The following is a 20361-nucleotide window of genomic DNA, read 5'->3' as shown; positions in this document are numbered from 1 at the left end:
GAATAAACACCCATTAATTGTTGCAAGCCCTTGGTTAATTTCCAGTGTTCTGAAATATTGATTTTGACCATTTATCCTGTGTTCTTACTGTTTTTATGGATGGGTACATTTTCTGGGCTTCTTACTTTGCCATTCCTTCTGACATCATCAGTAATATCTTCTTGGATCTTCCAGTTCAGCCTGACTGCAAGTTTAATGCAGCTCAGTGACCTGAGTGAGCATCTCATGAAGCAGAACCATGTGGATAAATCCTGTGCCTTTTTCTAACTCAGAAAATCATGAGAAATAATAAATTGTTGTTTTTAAGCCACTAAGTTTTGCAGTGGTTTGTTACAAAGCAAAAAATAATGAAAACTGGGCTTCCCTGGTGGCACAGTGGTTGAGAGTCTGCCTGCCGATGAAGGGGACGCAGGTTCGTGCCCTGGTCTGGGAAGATCCCACATGCCGCAGAGCGGCTGGGCCCGTGAGCCATAGCCGCTGAGCCTGCGCGTCCGGAGCCTGTGCTCCACAATGGGAGAGGCCACAACAGTGAGAGGCCTGCGTACCGCAAAGAAAAAAAAAATGAAAACACCTTTTTCCTCACTTTCTACTTAGGATTATAGTCATATAGGTACCTGTAACATTTCATCATGAGATTGCAAGCTCTTTGAAGGCAAAGACAACATTTAATCCATCTTTGTACCACCCACAAAGCATAAGTACAGTGCCAACAGGGCAGTCTATAACTATTTGTTAAATGAGTGGAGTGAGCGATCCAGCAAATGAAACATTTTGATATGATTCCTTAATCCTTCATAAATAAAACTAAATATAATTATTTTAAAAAATTAAAAATGTAACTGAAATATTGAAAATATTTTATATTCCATGAAAGGTTTCTTCTGTGACAAAAATAATAAAACAAAATAATGTTATTAATATTAATAATGTTTTAATAAACATAGTCTTAAAATAATACATTGAAATAAATTTAGTTATGTTTAAAGAAAAATTATTTTTTCTAGTCTAAGTTTATAATGGATGAAAATCCTTATAATTACTATATTTCCCTTTCAGAAATTGATATTCTGCTTTTGAGGCCAAAAATGATTTTGCTTGCCTAGACTGTAATTTTTGAAGAAAATATTTTGTATTTTAAAAATAATACAACATGTATCTACTCTTACAGACTATGTTTTTTGTTTATATCACACAAGCACAAACACTTAACGTGACGCAGAATAATTTCTCTGCATCTTGCCAAAGTTTCTATTATAAAAGACACCATATTGGATTACTGGTCTGTTACCAGAGAGATAAAATGACAGCTTGCAGTGTCTAAGATATCCATGCTTGAATATTTTTGAATAGAGTGTAATTTCCTATAAGAAATTCTATCCTTTGCTTATTCAGTGATACTCCCATTAAGAAAAATACTGTTGAGACTTACTTGCCAAAGTCATTCATAGGTATATTGGGCTAGAAATTCTCAATGGGATATTTCCTACCTCCCTCCATTTTATACACATTGTACCTAGTTCAAGACTGTAAATGAGAAGTTCATCCACAGAAATTAATATTAACCTACATTTGAAGAGCTCAAAGTTTAGTGAAATATAAGTATAGTTAATCCTTTATTTCCCATTGTCTACTTTTCTTCACATTAATGAAAGTCACCTAAATATTCATGGACAGGTGAGAGCAGAGGTATGCCAAATTAACAAAATGTTCAATGTAAAAACAATTTTTACAAAATATGACTAAGTAAAAGTCATAGAGAGCCAAAGTAAAGTCATTCCAAATTACCCACAGGAGCCCAGGACACTTACTGCCTCTGGAGTCCTCCTTACACTAGCCCACTGAGAGTTCTAGATATAATCCGGAGTGTCTCTGAAGCCTTGTAATTCACATATTTTAGACTCTTTTGAACCTGTAATTTATTTCAATGTTAAGGAAAATCTAAAATTTAGTTTCCAACAGCTCTCTGATATTCTCTATGTATAGCAGCCCTCAGTTCGATCGTAAAATAGAAGGAAATGCTCTAAAACTATAGAGGAAGTGGTGGAGGATCAAAAGCGGGGTTCCTTATAATGACCAGCTATGGAAGAATGCCCAGATCTGAGGCTCTGACCTCAGTACAAAATTTCATAAAGATCCTTACATTACCGTGCTTCCCTCTTGGTATTAAAATTAAGAGGTTTTTATGCAATCAGCATAAATTGTAGGAGTGATCTTTTTTTTGAAAGCACTACTATTTTCAGTTTAGGAAAAAATAATCCTAACCTTTAAAACAACCTATAAATTAACCTTATATTCTTTTTTTTTTTTTTTTTTTTTTTTTGCGGTACACGGGCCTCTCACTGTTGTGGCCTCTCCCGTTGCGGAGCACAGGCTCCGGACGCGCAGGCTCAGCGGCCATGGCTCACGGGCCCAGCCGCTCTGCGGCATGTGGGATCTTCCCGGACCGGGGCACGAACCCGCGTCCCCTAAATCGGCAGGCGGACTCTCAACCACTGCGCCACCAGGGAGGGAGGCCCCCCTAACCTTATATTCTTAAAGGACAGAGATGAGGGAGAATTAACACAAAAACATTATTTTTACTACTATGGGAGGTTAAAAATAAGTCATAAAATCTATAAGCCCCAGCCTATAGCCTTCATAATAAGTCACTGAGCTGTTAAGTAAGAGAAGATGAGAAACTGCAAATGAAAATACACTTTTTCCAATACTTTCTCCACATGCTTCAAACAGAATATTTAATTACAAAGTACTAGTAACTATATTTGTGGAGTCAGATAAAAATTAACATCTTATTAACCATAGGGATTTACTGTATAGGACTCTAAGAATGGATTGTATTTGTCTAAATAGCATAATAACTACATTCTCTAGATCTTTTTTTCCCACTTGACTAACGAAAAATACTTTCCTGATCAGAATTTATTTAAAATCATTAGAAAATACAAGGATTTCCCTGGTGGTCCAGTGGATAAGAATCCACACTTCCACTGCAGGGGGGCATGGGTTCAATCCCTGGTCAAGGAACTAAGATCCCACATGCCACGTGGTACAGCCAAAAAATAAATAAATAAATAAAAGCAATAGAAAATACAAATAAAACGATGATGTCTATAAGGCATCTATATTACAGGAAAGATCTTGGCCTAAGATGAAGTATTTAATCACTGTGTGTGTGTATACTTGTTATTAAATATTCAATGGAACTCTGCTGTCTGTTGTATATGTGGTATGGACTCAGAGATACTCACATTCTCCCTAACTATGAAGTACTTTCACTGACAAGCCCAAACACTTAATACTCTACTATGAGAGAGCTTTCTTCCTCTCTGGAAAATGTGTTTTATAAACACAAGCTTTGTTACCATTAAAATAGTCCCTAGAAACCAGTCACGCATTACTTAACAAATTGTGTAATAATTAATCCTGTCCTTGGAAAGCAAAGAACAGGGAATCTCTGGGGATTGCTGTAAAGCATGGAAGTTTAAATGGGGAAGGCACAGCGAGGGAGGAATAAGGTCAGAGCAGGAGGCACCCCTAAGTCAGGCCGACCAAGATGAGATGCCACTGTTGTGAGCCCTGGGCAGCAAATGTGTCCCGTGAAGGCACTGAAAGTTTGGGAGGAAGGTTCCAGAAGGAAGGAGGTGAAAAGGGGAGAGGCAACCAAGATAAACCTTGACTACTGCCCTTACCTGTACTGTGGACTCACACACCTAAATTGCCCCTTGTCATCTCTACCTGGATGTTAAAGGCAAGTCTAAATAAATAACTGAAATTGAACTTTTTGCTTCCTACCAAACACATCCCTTTACAAGGATTCCGCATCTCAGTAAAAGACATGACTATTCACCCAGGTGCTCCAGCCAAGTACCTAAAAGTCATACCTGATTCTTGCCTTTCCTTTATGAACTCCAATCCCATCCAACTCATCAGCAAGTCTTACTGTGTCTACCACCAAATGGATCCCGACTCTGTCCACTTCTCTCCAGCTCCACCTTCACTCCCCATCCCAAGCTGCCACGTCTTGCCCCGGACTCTTGTTACACGTCCTGATTGCTCTCCCTCTTTTCCCTCCCTTGAAGTATAGCCTGCACACAGCGGTCAGAATGAGCTTTTTAAGTGAAAATCAGACCAGGTCCCTCCCTTACTTATCACCTTCCTACAAGGCCCCGTGGCTCCTAGAATGAAACGCACATCACTGATGACGGCTCACAAGGCCTAGTGCTCTGACCCCTGCCTTAGTCTGCCACATCGTGTCCTATTCCAGTCTCTGTGTGGCACCCACGCTCCAGTGGCAGTGACCTGAATTTTGTTCCTTGAACACCTCATTCTATTGAGGTCTTGGGCCTTTGTACTTCCTGATTCCTTCCTGGGAAGGTTGTTCCCAGGAGTCATCACATGGACGCTTCTCCTCACTATTCAGGTCTCAGCTCTAATGTCCCTTCTCTGAAAGGTCTATAGTAATACAACACTTGCTCTGTTTTATTTCCTTCATAGGTTTATGAAAGCCCAACTTTTTAAAAAAATGTATTAGTTTCCACATGTATTGCCTGTTCCCAGCCACTAGAATGTGATTTCCATGACAACAGGGGCTCCGCCAGACTCCTTGCTCTAAATCAAGCATCTAGACCAGTCCCTGGCATATAGGAGGTGCTCATAAAAATGTGTTCCATTCATGGAAAATCCATGATGATGCCTATGACCGGTCCTGGTAGATATCAAACACTTGCATTCAGTACGAAGTCTGTGTCACCCTGCACAACACCTTAAAAGTCAGGGCCTTATGAGACTGGGCTACATCACATTCATCATGAAAAATGCAGAAGGAAAAACCAAGCCCTATGCAAGTCTAAAGCAGGTTAATCAAAACGTTTGACACAAGACAATTCCAGGAACAAATACAATCAGTATTCTTACTTTCAAAAAGAAGTTTAAAATCTCTACAGACTGTAGCAAAATAGAATCTCTGCTCCAAGAAGATTTCTCCAAAAGTGTCTTTGAGCAGAAGTCTCCCCATCCTTGGAAATATTTCCGTTATAAAGAAACCACACATGACAATTTCCTGTAGTCCTACACTCCTAAAGCTGAAAGGGACCTTAACAGTGATTTAGAGCAACATCTCCCTGGATAAATGAGAAATTAAAGCCACAGAAGTTAAATAACTGCCTCTGTTAAATAACAAAGGTCAGGATGGGACTTGAACTCGGGACTCTTAGTTCCGAGGTCAGATTTTTCCAGTATATCAAGTTGCTTGCGTCCTCTGGGCTAAAGATAAAGTTTCCCTCATCATTACTGACCTGACTTAAAAGTAATGTTTTGGGACTGTAAGGGAGAAAAAACTATTTTCTGAGTACTGGGTGGGGCAGGGTCGGTGTAAATAAATATAAAATATTAACGTCAAGAAATGAAAACATAATTAAACTGTTTAACATCATACTATAATATTAACGACAAGAGTAAATCACATTTTGGGCTCCGAGCAAAGGATTCATGATGACGTTTGCACATTCTAGGTGACCAGTAGCCCTGAGGGGTAGATTATTACAGTTCCTTCTTCTAATGATATTTTGAGCACAGATCAGGAAGTATCACAAACCACATAGTAATATCCTTAAAATGGGCATACTGTCTGTTGGGTTTTAGGAAAGAAATGTATGCTATAGAAGGTGATAACCAATCAGGAATATTTGCCCTGTATTCCTTAGAGATCACTTATTAGAGAAAAAAAAATAGGATTTTTCACCAAGCATTTTCTTTAAATGAGTACAATTGGGGGTATGTAGTGAAAAATATGAGAACAGTGTATATACTAATAACTATGTAATGTGAAGAAAAGTATGAAGCGTCTGATAAAAACTGCCTCCTTTTCTATCCTACTGGTGAGAAGTTATAAGTTGGGATTTTAATGCCTAAGGAAGAACATCAATAGAAAGGTTACCTAACTAAAAAGACAGGTAATTCCCTGAGATGTGAAAATAATGATCATAAATGTGCCTCTTTCAAGTGATTATGGAAAGAGAGAGAACCCTTAGCACTGACCCTGGCCCAGGGGTCAGTGGAAGCTTCCATCCCATTCACCCCCTGAGCTGTGGAATCCATGACTAACACAGCTATACACAAAGTTACCTTAATGAAGGGGAGCTGTCTAGTCTCTCGGGGACAGAACAATGTCAGCTGAACAAATAATGGGCATTCCTGGCTGTCCAATTAATGAGAAACCAATAAGCACTGCCTTAAGAGGATGAACTCTGCTCTTCCACACTCCCTTCCAGATAGGGAGTACTGCAAGCATGGAAGAGCCAGGGAAAATCATAAAACTTAAAAATAATGCACTCTTGGACTTCCCTGGTGGCTCAGTGGTTAAGAATCCACCTGCCAATGAAGGGGACACGGGTTCGAACCCTGGTCTAGGAAGATCCCACATACCATGAAGCAACTAAACCCATGCGCCATAACTACTGAGCCTGCAAGCCACAACTGTTGAGCCCACGCACCACAACTACTGAAGCCGCGTGCCTGGAGCACGTGCTCCGCAACAAGAGAAGCCACTGCAATTAGAAGCCTGCACACAGCAACAAAGACCCAACGCAGTCAAAAAAATTAATTAATTAATTAAAAAAATAATAGTAATGCACTCTTTTAAAGTAAGTACATGCAAGTATTTATTGATAAAGTTGTTTTATGGGGAGATGGAATTAGGGAGTGGATCTCATTTTTTCCCCACTATGCCCTAGTAGTGTGTCAAGAAAAATAAAGACCATAATGAAGCTCATAAATTTGTTTACTCCTTAGTATATTAAGCAATTGGCAATTTCATTGTACAACAAGTTCAATTTGATGTATCTGTTCAGTGTTCCTAAAAGAACCTTAGTTTGTCATGTGGCAAGTAATATCTCTGTTTCATGTATAGAAAAGTAAAGAACAAAACCAAACTACAGAATAAGAGAGGATTAGAAAGAAAAACCCATGACTACCAGTTTCTTTTCTGTTCTTTTACCTAACTAAATAATAAGGAATTTGAGGCAAGGAGTGCAATGTAAAAAGGAAAAAAACAAAGATGAACAAACTTTCACTATTACAGTCCTTAGAGACTGAAAAACAAGATGGCACAATTATTCTGGAGAAATTTCCTTTTGTAAGTGGTGTTCCAAAAGCCAAGTGTGATATACACTTAGAGAACAAAATGTTTAAAAAGTTTAGTTACTAATTACAGTGATTCCAGGGCTAATTCCACCAGCTCATAGCGCAAGCCTTGAAGCGAAGCCCTTTTTTTAAAAGTCTATTTTGGTAGAGCCAAAGTGAGTTTTCCAGATCATATTTAGCAAGACCAACCTTTATTTTTCTGCTTTAAAAACGAAACGGCTAAATGGAAAAAAATCTATTTTTAAATATCAAGAACTGGCTTCCAAATTAATTCTTCCATTCTAAATAAGCGTGAGGCAGGCTTTATGAAGAACTTCCGTATTTACAAGTATCAGTGGGGCCTCTGACTTGCTGAATATCTTCCAGGAAGAGAAATCTGATACAAGTTACATTTCCTGAGAGTGAAGTGAGAGATGCTTGGAGTTTATAGTAAGTCATTTCTTGCCCAGCTGACATTCACCATCACCTGTCACGTTACAAGCAGTTTGGCTCGCAGGGCCTGAAGGGTTTGTCTGAAATGCCTTCACCCCGCCGTGGGGGGCTGGGGGGATGATGTCTGAGTTCCATAGTCACAGAGACTCTGAAATCTTAGCCTTTCTGTGTTTGTCGGGGGATTCAGCCACATAGGTTGCTAATGGGAAAAGAAAGCTTGGATGGCTCTCTAATAATCTTACGCCTGTTACGATTAGCATTTGTTCATTGTGACGTTGTAAATGACTTCCCCTTGAAAATGAGCCCTCCTACTAGATGGCATTCTGATAACAAAAATCGAGGATGGACCAGAGAAGCTGCTCTTCAAAAAGGTTTTTTCACTGTCCCCCACCCCCCCAAAAAAGATAAAACAAATCCCGGGTCAAACCCCGCTCCACCCCCAAGAAGTCCTCTGAATTGTGAAGTGTCCTTCTGAGTCTGGGGGCTTGGCTTCTAATTCAGGGTCAGCCCGGGAGTCCCAGGTCGCTACCCAAAGCTGTGACTTTCCCAACGGCATATACTCAGCCTTTTTTTTTTTTTTTTTTTTCTAGAATGGAACGTTATTCCTCCCACACCTTCACGCTTTTGAACATGGCTTTCTTGTGGTATAACTGATACACTCGGGTTTCTCTTCAGAGCCCAGAAATCTTTCACCTTTTACTTTCCTTTTTTACATGAATAAAGTTCTAACCCCTTAACCTGGCACGTAAGGCCTTTCAGAACAGCACCTCAGCTTCCCCTTCAGCTTCCTTCACCACCAGACAGTCTCTCCCCTCTGTTTACTAAGCACACGGGATTTCTCACCAGTCTGCAAATTACGTTGACCTTGAAAACCACCATGATGCCCCCTCCAACTACCACCCGGCAAATTTGTGCTCATCCTTCAAGCCTTTTTTCACATCCCCTATGAAGTTTTTCCTGGTTCCTGGAAGGGTTCGTCCGCTCTTCCAGAGTTCATCAGACCTCATATCTAAAGATTGCTACAAATTCCATAATTCCCAGACAGAAATAACTAGGACGCTGTCTTTATTTATTCTTAAATCCTCAGTGCCTGCCACATAGTGAGTATTCAATGTCATTTGGGAATTGAGTGAAATACTTGGTTAGAATTTCTTCTTTCATTGGCATCAAAGCTGAACTTAGAAATAATGGTGACTATATCATGAAATATTTTTTCCTACATAGGTCTCCTAAGCAAAGGGAATTTTATTTTCTTATCCTGGGTAAATTACAAGAGAGCTATTATCTGTGAAGATAGTAGAGAGGATTGCCTATATCCGTATCGACGAGCTTTAGAGCCCCACAGAGGAAGGAGTGCCAAGAGTTAGTTGTTAAATACAGTGTGAGAGGGAATTCCCTGGCGGTCCAGTGGTTAGGACTCAGCACTTTCACTGCCATGGCCCGGGTTCAATCCCTAGTCGGGAAACTAAGATCTTGCAAGCCGCATGGCGCGGTCAAAAACAAACAAACAAACAAATTACACTGTGAGGCTCTGTACCCAAGCAGCACTGCTCTGGAATCCACGGGACAGCTAGAGGGTCACTGAACCCATGCCACCACCCTCCAAAGCACACACACACAGAGCAACTTTGGCCTTGAAGGCTGAGGATAAGCAGCCTTGAGCAGAGGTTGGCTGGGTCCCAGGAAGAAGCGTTTTCATGGAGGGGACCCACAGCAAAGGGCGGGTGACATGCACTGACAAGGAGATTAGGACCCAAGAGCAGAAGCATACTAAGTGAAATAAACCAGACGCAGAAGGACAAGTATTGGATGATTCCACTTATACGAGGTCCCTAGAAGAGTCAAATCACATAGACAGAAGGCAGAAGGGTGGTTGTCAGGGGCTGGTTGTAGTGCCGACCAAAATGAGGCCATGAACGAGGCGCTACCAAGCTGATGTGAGTCACATACGATAACATACGCAGCTTTGTGGCCACCATGCTTATTTCCTGATTAGCCTTGATGGCTCAGTTGAAAGAATTGAGATGATAATAAATTAGTGATTTATTAGCTGACACTATTCTTCTTGGATTCACAGACGTTTCAGAGTTTGTCAGTGAAATCATAATTGCATCTTCCTATCTGATTCTGTGTCTCAGGATGAGGGTTAGACTATCCAATGCTATTTTATGAAACATGGAGTCCTGTCGATCCACAAGAAAATCTGTAGAGCTGTTATAAAGCTATTCTTGGGCTTCCCTGGTGGCGCAGTGGTTGAGAGTCCACCTGCCGATGCAGGGGACGCGGGTTCGTGCCCCGGTCCGGGAGGATCCCACATGCCGCGGAGCGGCTGGGCCCGTGAGCCATGGCCGCTGAGCCTGCGCGTCCGGAGCCTGTGCTCCGCGACGGGAGAGGCCACAACAGTGAGAGGCCCGCGTACCGCAAAAATAAAAAATAAAGCTATTCTTAAGCACTAGTATAACGAAACATCATATATTACTACGGTCGATGCTCTGGTTAATTCATCAATTTAAGGTCATGCTTAAATTTGGGTTTACAACCATTATAAAAGCAGCACATTTGCCACCACTGAAGGTTAATAGCTAATTAATCCTCATAGCATTTTTATGGGGCAAATAAGATTAAAGATGACTGAAGTGTGTGGTTCCATGCTTGCTTTCTTTTGTATATTCTGGAAACCTGCAGTGCACATTCCACAGATACATACATATAACCCGCACCCAAGCAAAACCTCTGCTGTCTCTTATAAGATTTGATTCATAGGATAAAAAGACAAGTGAAGAGAGACAAAAACGTAATATATAATCCAACCATAGGAGTAGATTAATTAATGCCTGTCAAGCTGGCCTGAGTAATTACCAAAATAGGACGCCTTAATTTTATTACTTGTTGATGACATCGGCATTATTATGACTCCTAAGTAGTAGAATTAACTGGTACTTCACTCCTCTCAAGGTAAATGGCATCAGGACGTTTTAAGATAAGATAATTTACATGTAATTAGCCATAATTACAAAGAGATCTGCTGTATAACATTGCACTTATAGTCAGCAATGACATATTATTCACTTAAACATTTGTTAAGATGGTAGATATGTTGAGTGATGTTTCCAAAATAAAATAAAATAACATAGATATGAATGTTGTAGAATCTATATACATAAGATCAATTACTGATACTTTTTACTTCTCCCTCCAAACTACTGAATTATATGAAATCTGAGGGAGGAAAATCACAACTTACTTAAAATTGTTGATAATATTAAATGCTTCCAAAACTGTTAAATGAAACTACTGAACTGATAATATTTCATATTATGTTACATTTTAGAAGTATTGGAGGAAGTCATTGAGAGGATTTGCCCACCAGTTGACCTGTGAGCTGGACCCGGGCAATCAGAGGTTCCAAACCTCCTCCCCTGTCCTTGGGATGTACTTTCTGCCCACCATTCCCACGTTAGGAGTTGTTTCAAGGATGCAGCCTTGAGAGAGTAATGTGTGGCTGAGACCATCTGGACAGTGTACACGACTGACCCCCATTAAGGCCTCTACATAAACTATGATTACGGTGGGTGGGTGCAGAGATTTACTGCTCTTGCCGTGCCCAAGACAAGCCTTGTATGTATGTTCCCTTGCTCAGTAAACCTGCCACCTACCAATCTGGGGGGCTCTGTCTCTTTCTTTGGTCTCTCCTTGCCCTCTGTGTATAGGGGCCAATTTCAGGTTTCACCAGGGGAACTCCCGTGGTTATGAACAAACAAGTAGCCATTTCAACCTAAAGCAATTTATTATTGGAACATATTAACATCTCTCAATTTTCTAGAAAAATATAAAAGAGGTCCTTGTGATAGAGAAGTAAATATTTCTGTGCATTCTTAAAACTGTGTAATACTCTTAAAATTCTTTTCTATCTAATATATAAAATTTGGCTAAACTGAATAAAAAAGAATGAAATGATGCCATTTGCAGCAACATGGATGGACCTAGAGAATATCATACTAAATGAAGTCAGAAATAGAAAGACAAATACCATATGATATCACTTACATGTGGAATCTAAAATATGACACAAATGAACATATCTACAAAACAGAAAGACTCACAGACATAAAGAACAGACTTGTGGTTGCCAAGGAGGAGGGGGTGAGGGAGGGATGGGTTGGGAGTTTGGGGTGAGCAGATGCAAACTATTATGTGTAGAATAGATAAACAACAAGGTCCTTCTGTATAGCACAGGGAACGATATTCAATATCCTGTGATAAACCATAATGGAAAAGGATATGAAAAAGAATGTATATATATGTATAATCGAATCACTCTGCTGTACAGCAGAAGTTAACACAACATTGTAAATAAACTATACTTCAATAAAATAAATGTTAAAAAATAAAACTAAAATAAAACTTCGCTAAATTATATGATTTAAAAATTTTAGGGCTTCCCTGGTGGTGCAGTGGTTAAGAATTCACCTGCCAATGCAGGAGACATGGGTTCAAGCGCTGGTCCAGGAAGATCCCACGTGCCACTACTGAGCCTGCACTCTAGAGCCTGCAAGCCACAACTACTGAGCCCACGTGCTCAGAAAGTGTAGCTTTTATGAGAGGAGCTGTGGGCTTTGAGTCCTGCAGCCTATGCTCGAATGATAGGAGAGACACAGCTCAGTTTCTTCTTGGATCAAGGCAAGAGCAAAGTGTAGCTTTCCCTTGCACTGTGTATCTCTCCAGCAGGCTTCAGGAAGGCAAGACGAGACCCACACTTTTCCACCAGTGCAATCCCAGAGCTTCATAAAGTGCTCAGTCCATAGTAATCTCAGTAAATGTTGAATAGAAGGGTGAGCTCTGGACTAGACTGAATTCATTTCAGTGACTTATTGAATGCTACCTCTTATTCACCCTAAGCGGAACAGAAAATTCTGGGAACCCCTAAAATATTTATATAGTAAGCCACAGCTTTTATTTGTAATTGTTACAAGTTTTCAGTTAAAAACACAAAACTTAATAGCAAAATTTTTAAGTATAATATCCAATGTTACTAAGGAAATTGGGTACTATGCAGAAGAGATGGATAAAACAATGATGGAACATAATTAGAAGTATATTACCAAGATCTCTAAAAATGAACTTGTAATTCTACTTTGAAAAAATCAATCTTATGAATTTTTGGGGCTCAACAAGTATTTACTGAATGAACGGACACGTGAAAAATAAACAAAGGAGGTGATGAGTAAGTGGTGAGTCTTAACTGGCCTCTCTAGCCAGAAAAACAGAGGAAACAACTTTCCTGTATATTGTAGTGTTATTTATAATAATAAAAAGCTGAAGGTAGTGTGAAGGTCCATGTAGAAAAGACATGCCCACGGGGTGAATCATTTAACAGGAGCAAAGACCAGGGCTGATGATGCTGTGATACACACAACAGCTTTCCCCATATTTGGGAATATTTCCAAGGGAACTGTTAAGGTCCAGAGAACTTTAAAATCTCCTAAAAAACGCTATATATCTTCTAAATATTTAGAAGGATCGCTGAGGATTATTATGTATTACAAAACACAAATGAAAAGGGCTTCTACCAGCTTTTTTCTTCCATGTAAAGCCATGAAACTAAAGAGCCCTTTGCTTCCAGAAAGCAACCACCAATTTAATGAAAGGGACAGAGAGACAACTCCTCTTCACTGGAGATTTATTTGTTTGTAACAAAAGCAAAGAGGACCATATCTATCAGCTATGCCACTGTTTCTAGCTACACTATCCAAGCTCATAAAATCTTAGTAATCTGTGTTGATTATTTTTTCACACATAGTCTCATTTCCCCCCATTCTTGGGAACTGCTGCAGCTGCAAAAGCTACCCGGTCACAGGTGTCATCCTAAATCAGAGAGGCTACAGACTAGACTACAGACTACAGCCCTCCCTTCCCCTCTCTTTTCACGAATGGGCCATAGCACTCCAATCTGCTGAATTCAACAGGGCCTCAGAAGCCTTCTCAACACAGTATTCCAGATAGACATAGAACCTGAGAGATAAGGCTCTTTACCGTCCTTGAATTCAATAATAAATCAGGAATTCACTTTTCTGTGACATTTCAAATTTATATATTCAACTACTAACACATTTTTATTTAAAAACATGTTTATATACAAGCAGCCAATGAAACATAAGAATTATGTTATACCAAGAAAATAAGGCGCTCTGTACCATATGCATGTTCTGTATATGTTTTCTCTCAAAACTTCACCATTTTGCCCTGATAATTGCCAAAAGACAATTTAAAGGTAATCAGAGTATGATCACCTGGGATATTGCTTTCAATCTGTAGAGAAATAATTATTTCTTTCACATGACCAGAGATACTTGTAGATACATGAAGCTGAGAAAATTTCCTCTAAAATGATGCTAGAAAATTCTAGAAAACTGGGTAGCATGCCACCCAGAATCTTTGAAAGCACCCAAATACTTACGATTTGCTATCCTAAGGAATACTAAAGAATGGACATGAAGAGAAAAGAAAACCAAACGTAGAAACCTTGTCAGATGTTCCCTGAGCCTGTGCCACCTTTTTGGGTACAACAGTGTTTATCTGAAGGACGCTTGCAAGAGCTGCCTTTGGGTCCTCACATTAAGCCAGGCTCAAGGCACTAAGTGGGTACCTGACCAACAACTCATGAGATCTCTCCCCTCGTAACCCTCACCTGGAAGATGGCAGAACAATAAAAGCAAGCTCAGGCACAGAAAGAGTCCCAATTTCCATATAAACTAGCATCTGCCTTTTCCCATGCTGATTCTGCAAGATGGCTCATTTACAAATATATAAATAGCTGCAACTTTACTCCAGTCTCATTGAAAAATCAGAACGGCATCATGTGAGAGAAGCATCCTAGCATCCTTGGCTCACGGAGCGAAATGTAAGTGGAGCTGGGCCAAGCTACTTGACACTAGCTAGTCAGCTTAACCAGATGCCCTCCAGTTTCCTGCAGTGGAGGGACCGGGTTCTGCTGGCAGAGCCTGAGACTTCATGCACATCAATTGCCCAGCAGTCGCACCGTGATTTAGAGCCAGAGGTCGGAAAATAAATTTCAAGTAGTACCTAATATTTATTATCACACATATTCAAAAGAGAATGGCAATGTCTAAATGTGGCAGGAAGTTTTCCAATGTAGCTACTTAAAATTCGCTACGTCTTCTTACACACAGGCTCGATGAATTTTCAAAGATTGTCTCTCCAGTACTCTGGCCACCTGGCCAGACTTAGAGGGGTTTAAGTCATCAGGAAAAGGGCAAGAGAGAAAATGCATTTTAATTTTTGGAAGAGAATTTATTGCCTTGCTTAAATTCATTAATTAAAGTTATCTACTGGTAGTTAAGAAACATCTAAACCAATATATATGAAATACAGATGAGATACATATTGACTTTTCTTTGCTGCATATGAATACCCAAATAGGAAGCTGTCAAGCCCTGAGGGTTTAATGCCTGCATGTGAAGCCACCTTCAGGCTTAAGATGCCCACAATAGCATAGATCTGTACAGTGACATCTGCTGAAGTTCTCCACCAGACAAATCACCCATTACATCCCCTGGTATCAAATTACCCTCTTCCTTAGCCCTCTGATTTCTTACCAATTAATGAGCAGTTTACTTTTTTTAAATTTTATTTTGCGGTACACGGGCCTCTCACTGTTGTGGCCTCTCCCGTTGCGGAGCACAGGCTCCGGACGCGCAGGCTCAGTGGCCATGGCTCACGGGCCCAGACGCTCCGCGGCATGTGGGATCTTCGCGGACCGGGGCACGAACCCGCGTCCCCTGCATCGGCAGGCGGACTCTCAACCACTGCGCCACCAGGGAAGCCCCCAAACAGAATTTGATGCTTTATTCATTGCAGTGTATTCACACCCTGAAATGTTCATCTTGGACTCAAAGGCTGAATATCAGGACCATATATGCTATATTTGCCTTCCTGATGACTCAAGCTTTCTGAATTACTATTGATCCATCCTCCAATTACATATAGCCAACCATATGGGGAATTATTATTGCGTTGTATAATTGCTGACAAATTGTCAGTATTTAAATGGCAAGTCATTCTTTTTAATCTCATATTTATCAGAAGAAGAAATATAGTAAAGATAACAAACCAACAATTAAAAAAAAAAACCTTCAGTAAATTCATTTTGAAATGAAATGAGTAACAAGACCAAAAAAAAAGGCTTTTCTTTACTATATACTCTACACAATATATAAAATGAATATACAGTAAGGGCTAAGTTCTTTTATTTTCATTTACCATGGAGCTTATCTATATGCAAGAAGCATGTAGAAATAAATATCACTCTTTTGTCTCTAAGTCTACATTGTGTCTTAGTTTAAAATTCACATTTTAAAATCTAATTTTGGTTATGTCTATTTAAACATAAATAATATTTCTTCAAAAACAAATTTACTTACTATTCTCTAAAGATTATGCCGCTATCGATACATGTAAATTTACGCTATAGAACAAGATCAGTTTGTAAAGATTACTAAAAACCACAAATAATCAAACAACACATTTACCACAGCATTCAAGTGATTGTGTTACTGTTGACAAGACTTTTTATTTTTAAACAAATTATTTGGAATCTCTTTAGAAAGTAGTTTATGTTGTATTATTAAAATGTCAAGAAGGGGCTTCCCTGGTGGTGCAGTGGTTAAGAATCCACCTGCCAATGCAGGGGACATGGGTTTGATCCCTGGCCCAGGAAGATCTCACGTGCCGCGGAGCAACTAAGCCCATGTGCCACAACTACTGAGCCCGCGAGCCACAACTACTGAAGCTCGCGCACCTAGAGCCTGTGCTCCGCAACAAGAGAAGCCACCGCAGTGAGAAGCCTGTGCACCACATCGAAGGGTAGCCCCCGCTCACCGCAACTAGAGAAAGCCTGCGCCCAACAACGAAGACCCAACACAGCCAAAAATAAATAAATTAAATAAAAATAAATAAATTTTTTAAAAAGTAAAGAAAAATTATTATTTTACTTACATGGTGTCTCTAATAAGACGTGAACTTCCCAATTTGATACAAGTTTTACCACCTTCACAAAACACACGTCTCAGAGAAAAGCGCTCTCCTAGGTCAAAACCTGTGGAATGTGACAAATGATTTAATCCAGCAGTTTTATTAAATTTAGTAAATTCACAGAGTTACCAACTTTTAAATAGGATTTTTTGTAGTCCTTATCTGTAGACTGACTTATTTCAAGTTAAATCTGCTCTTTACGGGATCAGCAAAATTTCTTGATTTCTTTTCCCTCTGTTTAGGTTATAGGAGGATGAAATATATGTCACAAGATTCAAGTATTATTTTTCTTTGACCTAGGAATTATTCTAAATAAGTAAGCAGAGTAGTTTATTGTAGCAGCTCTGATAGCTAAAGACAGAAAATTAGTTAAGTAAAAAGTACTACAGCCATTCAATTGAAATCTAAGCAGTCTTTTAAAAGAAATCGTGCTTTAGAAAAATATATGTTGATGTGGGGAAATGCTCGGATTTCAAATGCAGTATATGTATTATGATTACGTGTGCATATATGGGTGGGGGAAGGGTGGAGAGAGAAAACGGAGGATGAAGGGAAAAAAGAGAAAGAGAAAGATAAGAATGTTACAAAAAGGGAATCATGACTGTATTTGGGTAGTGAGATCTTCTTTCTCATACATTTTCTTTTGTTTTTTTCAAACTTTCTACAATGGATACAACTTTTAAAATTTTAAATAATTTTTGTTCTCCGAGAGGTTGAGTTGTTGGGGGTCCTAGGTTAAATGATGTAGAATTCTGCGCTCAGAAATTTTTGTACAACATCTGACTTCTTTGCTTTTAATTTTTTAGTATTGGTGTTATCTTAAATTACAATGTGAAGGAGTCACCTACAATACACTATGTGTTTGGTGATAATTTTACACAAAAATGTTTCTTTGTGAAGAACTGTAATGCTTACCTGAAACTTCAACTTTATCTGTGTAGTCTGTTGTAAACTGGTGTCCCTCTTTCCTCAGTATAGGACATTGTTTCTCTATTAAAACAAAAACAAAAGGTTTTGAGAATTTTCATTACATTGTCTATCATTTTTTTCAAATAAATTTGAATCATACAATACAATCGGAAATGTAAGATAAAATGGAAAGAAATTAAACCGCTCTATTAAATTCCTTTTATTTTATTTATTTATTTATTTTAGATGTTGGGGGTAGGAGTTTTTATTAATTAATTAATTTATTTTTGCTGTGTTGGGTCTTTGTTTCTGTGCGAGGGCTTTCTCTAGTTGTGGCAAGCGGGGGCCGCTCTTCATTGCAGTGCGCGAGCCTCTCACTATCGCGGCCTCTCTTGTTGAGAAGCACAGGCTCCAGACACGCAGGCTCAGTAGTTGTGGCTCACGGGCCTAGTTGCTCCGTGGCATGTGGGATCCTCGCAGACCAGGGCTCGAACCTGCGTCCCCTGCATTAGCAGGCAGATTCTCAACCACTGCGCCACCAGGGAAGCCCAATTCAATTCCTTTCAAATAAGGATAAGAGTATTACCCACCTCACAGTGTGTTCGTGAGGAATACATGTGGTTATGTATGTGAAGTCCCTGGTACACAGGGAACGCTTGTCAGTGTTAGCTACTATTTGCTCTAATGTTCTAATTGTCGCTCTATACTCGACATTAGGAAAGTAGCTAGCTTTAATATCGTTAAGTTTTCATATTCAAAGTGTATTCTAATGTTAGAAGAAGTGACCTACTACTATTTTCACACAGCTTGGATTCAGGTTTAGGTATTAGTGATATTAAACTTTAGAACAGGAGGAGACTGCATGGGACTAAATGTACCCCTCCCTAAATTCATATGCTGAGGTCTTAATCCCCAGTGTGGTGCTATCTGGAGATGGGGCTTTTGGGAGGGAATCAGGTTTGGATGAGGCCCTAGGGGTGGAGCCCTGGTGATGGGATGGATGTCCTTACAAGAGGGTAGAGGAACAGGGACCCTTTCTCTCTCTCTCTGCCTTGTGAGGAAACCAGGAAGAGGGTTCTCATCAGAACTTGGTCAGGCTGGCAGCCTGATCTTGGACTTCTTAGCCTCCAGAACTGTGTGACATAAACGTCTGTAGTTTAAGCCTCCAGGCCTATGGTATTCTTGTTAGAGCAGCCTGAACTAAGTTATTAAAATAAAACTAAAAAGCAGAAGCAAAGACCTCTGCCATACCAAAGTGGCCTATAATGAAAAATAAATGAGATAAAAATCATTGAGAAAGTATTAATTATATGCTAATGCTAATTAACGATGTTCAAAGAAATAAAAGATAAAGTCTGCCTCCACTTATGGTGAATTTGCATACTCACTGCACCACAACACAGTAATATAGTAATGTACATACATACACTAATTTCTTATTATCTGGGGTTTGTTTAAATTTAATTCAGGCTAGATTCTAGGAAATTAATAGCCAATCCAGACAATATTGCAGCTAGTTTTTATAATATGCCAACTGGACAACTGGACAGTTCTTGAGCTAAATTGATGAACTATTTTGGCATCATGCAGTCACAACCTTAATTTTCTAAAATGTCTAAAATTCATGTTTGGGTATAATGACCTCAAAGTTTTTATGACAGAGAGGAGATAAACTGCTGAAAACCACACTGATCTCCTGCTCTATGGGAAGTGGAAACCATCAGTTCTCCTGGTCAACCGCTCAGCCTTTCAGCCCTTCATTTAACAAATGTGTCAAAGACTTCAAGGGTGGTGCCAGGGCATCAGCTTAATATATTTAACCAGAAGAATAAATCGGATTAGAAATAGTGCTACCACTTAGATTTAAAAGCTGCAATCCACACAATTAAAATATATAGCACTGAATATTTTAAAGATTACTTAGTTTCTCTGGAAATTCCTGTCTCAGAGATCTTAACATGATTGCAGGTCCTAAATAATAATAAAATCGGGTCTTTTGTAAACACTACCCATTTTTTGAGAAAATTGAAATCATACCCATTTTTTATCTGAGTTCATCATCATGTTTGTAAAAACCAAGATCTCTGCACTGAAAACTAGAGAATGTTGCAGAGAGAAATTAAAGTCCTAAATGACTGAGTGGATTAAGCAAGTATTTAGACTGGAAGACTCAGTATTGTTAAGACGTCAATTCTCAATTTTATATATAGACGTAGTGCAATAACAAATAAAATCCCAAGAGGTTCTCTGTGTGTGTGTGTGAGTGTGTGTGTGTGTGTGTGTGTGTGTCTGTGTCTTTGAAAACTGACAAGCTGATTCTCAAATTTAAGGTGAACTCCAAAAATACTAGAACAGCTAAGGCAAAACTGAAGAAGAACAAGCCTGAGAACATGTACTATTGGACACCAGGGATTTTTATAACATGATTTTGGTGCACATATAAATAGATTAATTGGACAGAGTCCAAACACAGACCTGTGCACATGTGGTCTCCTTATTTACCACAAAAGGGCCACTGCAATTCGATGGGAAAAGGATGGTCTTTTCAGTCAGTGATTCTGCATCAACTGAATGTCCATGTAGAAAAACACTGGACTGTGACCCTTACCTCAAACCATGCAAAGAAATTAATTAGAGATGATCTTAGACCTAAACATGAAACGTAAAACAATAACGAACTACAGAAAAACGTAAAATCTTCCTGAACTGAGGGTAGCAAATATTTCTTGATAGGGACACAGAAAACACGAAAGGTTGATAAACTGGACTTCATTAAAATCTTAATAATCACAAGACAACATTAAAAGAGTGAAAAGACTAGCCACAGAC

General features: G+C 39.3%; 1 protein-coding gene across 1 annotated transcript in view; it reads right to left on the bottom strand.

Moving 5' to 3' along the window:
• Positions 1–20361, bottom strand: part of COL19A1 (collagen type XIX alpha 1 chain) — a gene marked incomplete at both ends in the record, with an annotated part of 350042 nt that overhangs the window by 319247 nt on the left and 10434 nt on the right. Inside the window, 2 exons of the mRNA XM_082669016.1 lie at positions 16588–16687; positions 17539–17613. Coding sequence (XP_082525142.1) covers positions 16588–16687; positions 17539–17613 — 175 coding nt within the window. The remainder of the gene's footprint in view (positions 1–16587; positions 16688–17538; positions 17614–20361) is intronic.

This window comes from Grampus griseus, assembly GCF_964374135.1.
Source record: "Grampus griseus genome assembly, chromosome: 13".
Classification (NCBI taxonomy): Eukaryota; Metazoa; Chordata; class Mammalia; order Artiodactyla; family Delphinidae; genus Grampus; species Grampus griseus.
Note: the sequence above shows the minus strand (reverse complement) of the source record. Positions and strands in the feature narration are given on the sequence as shown.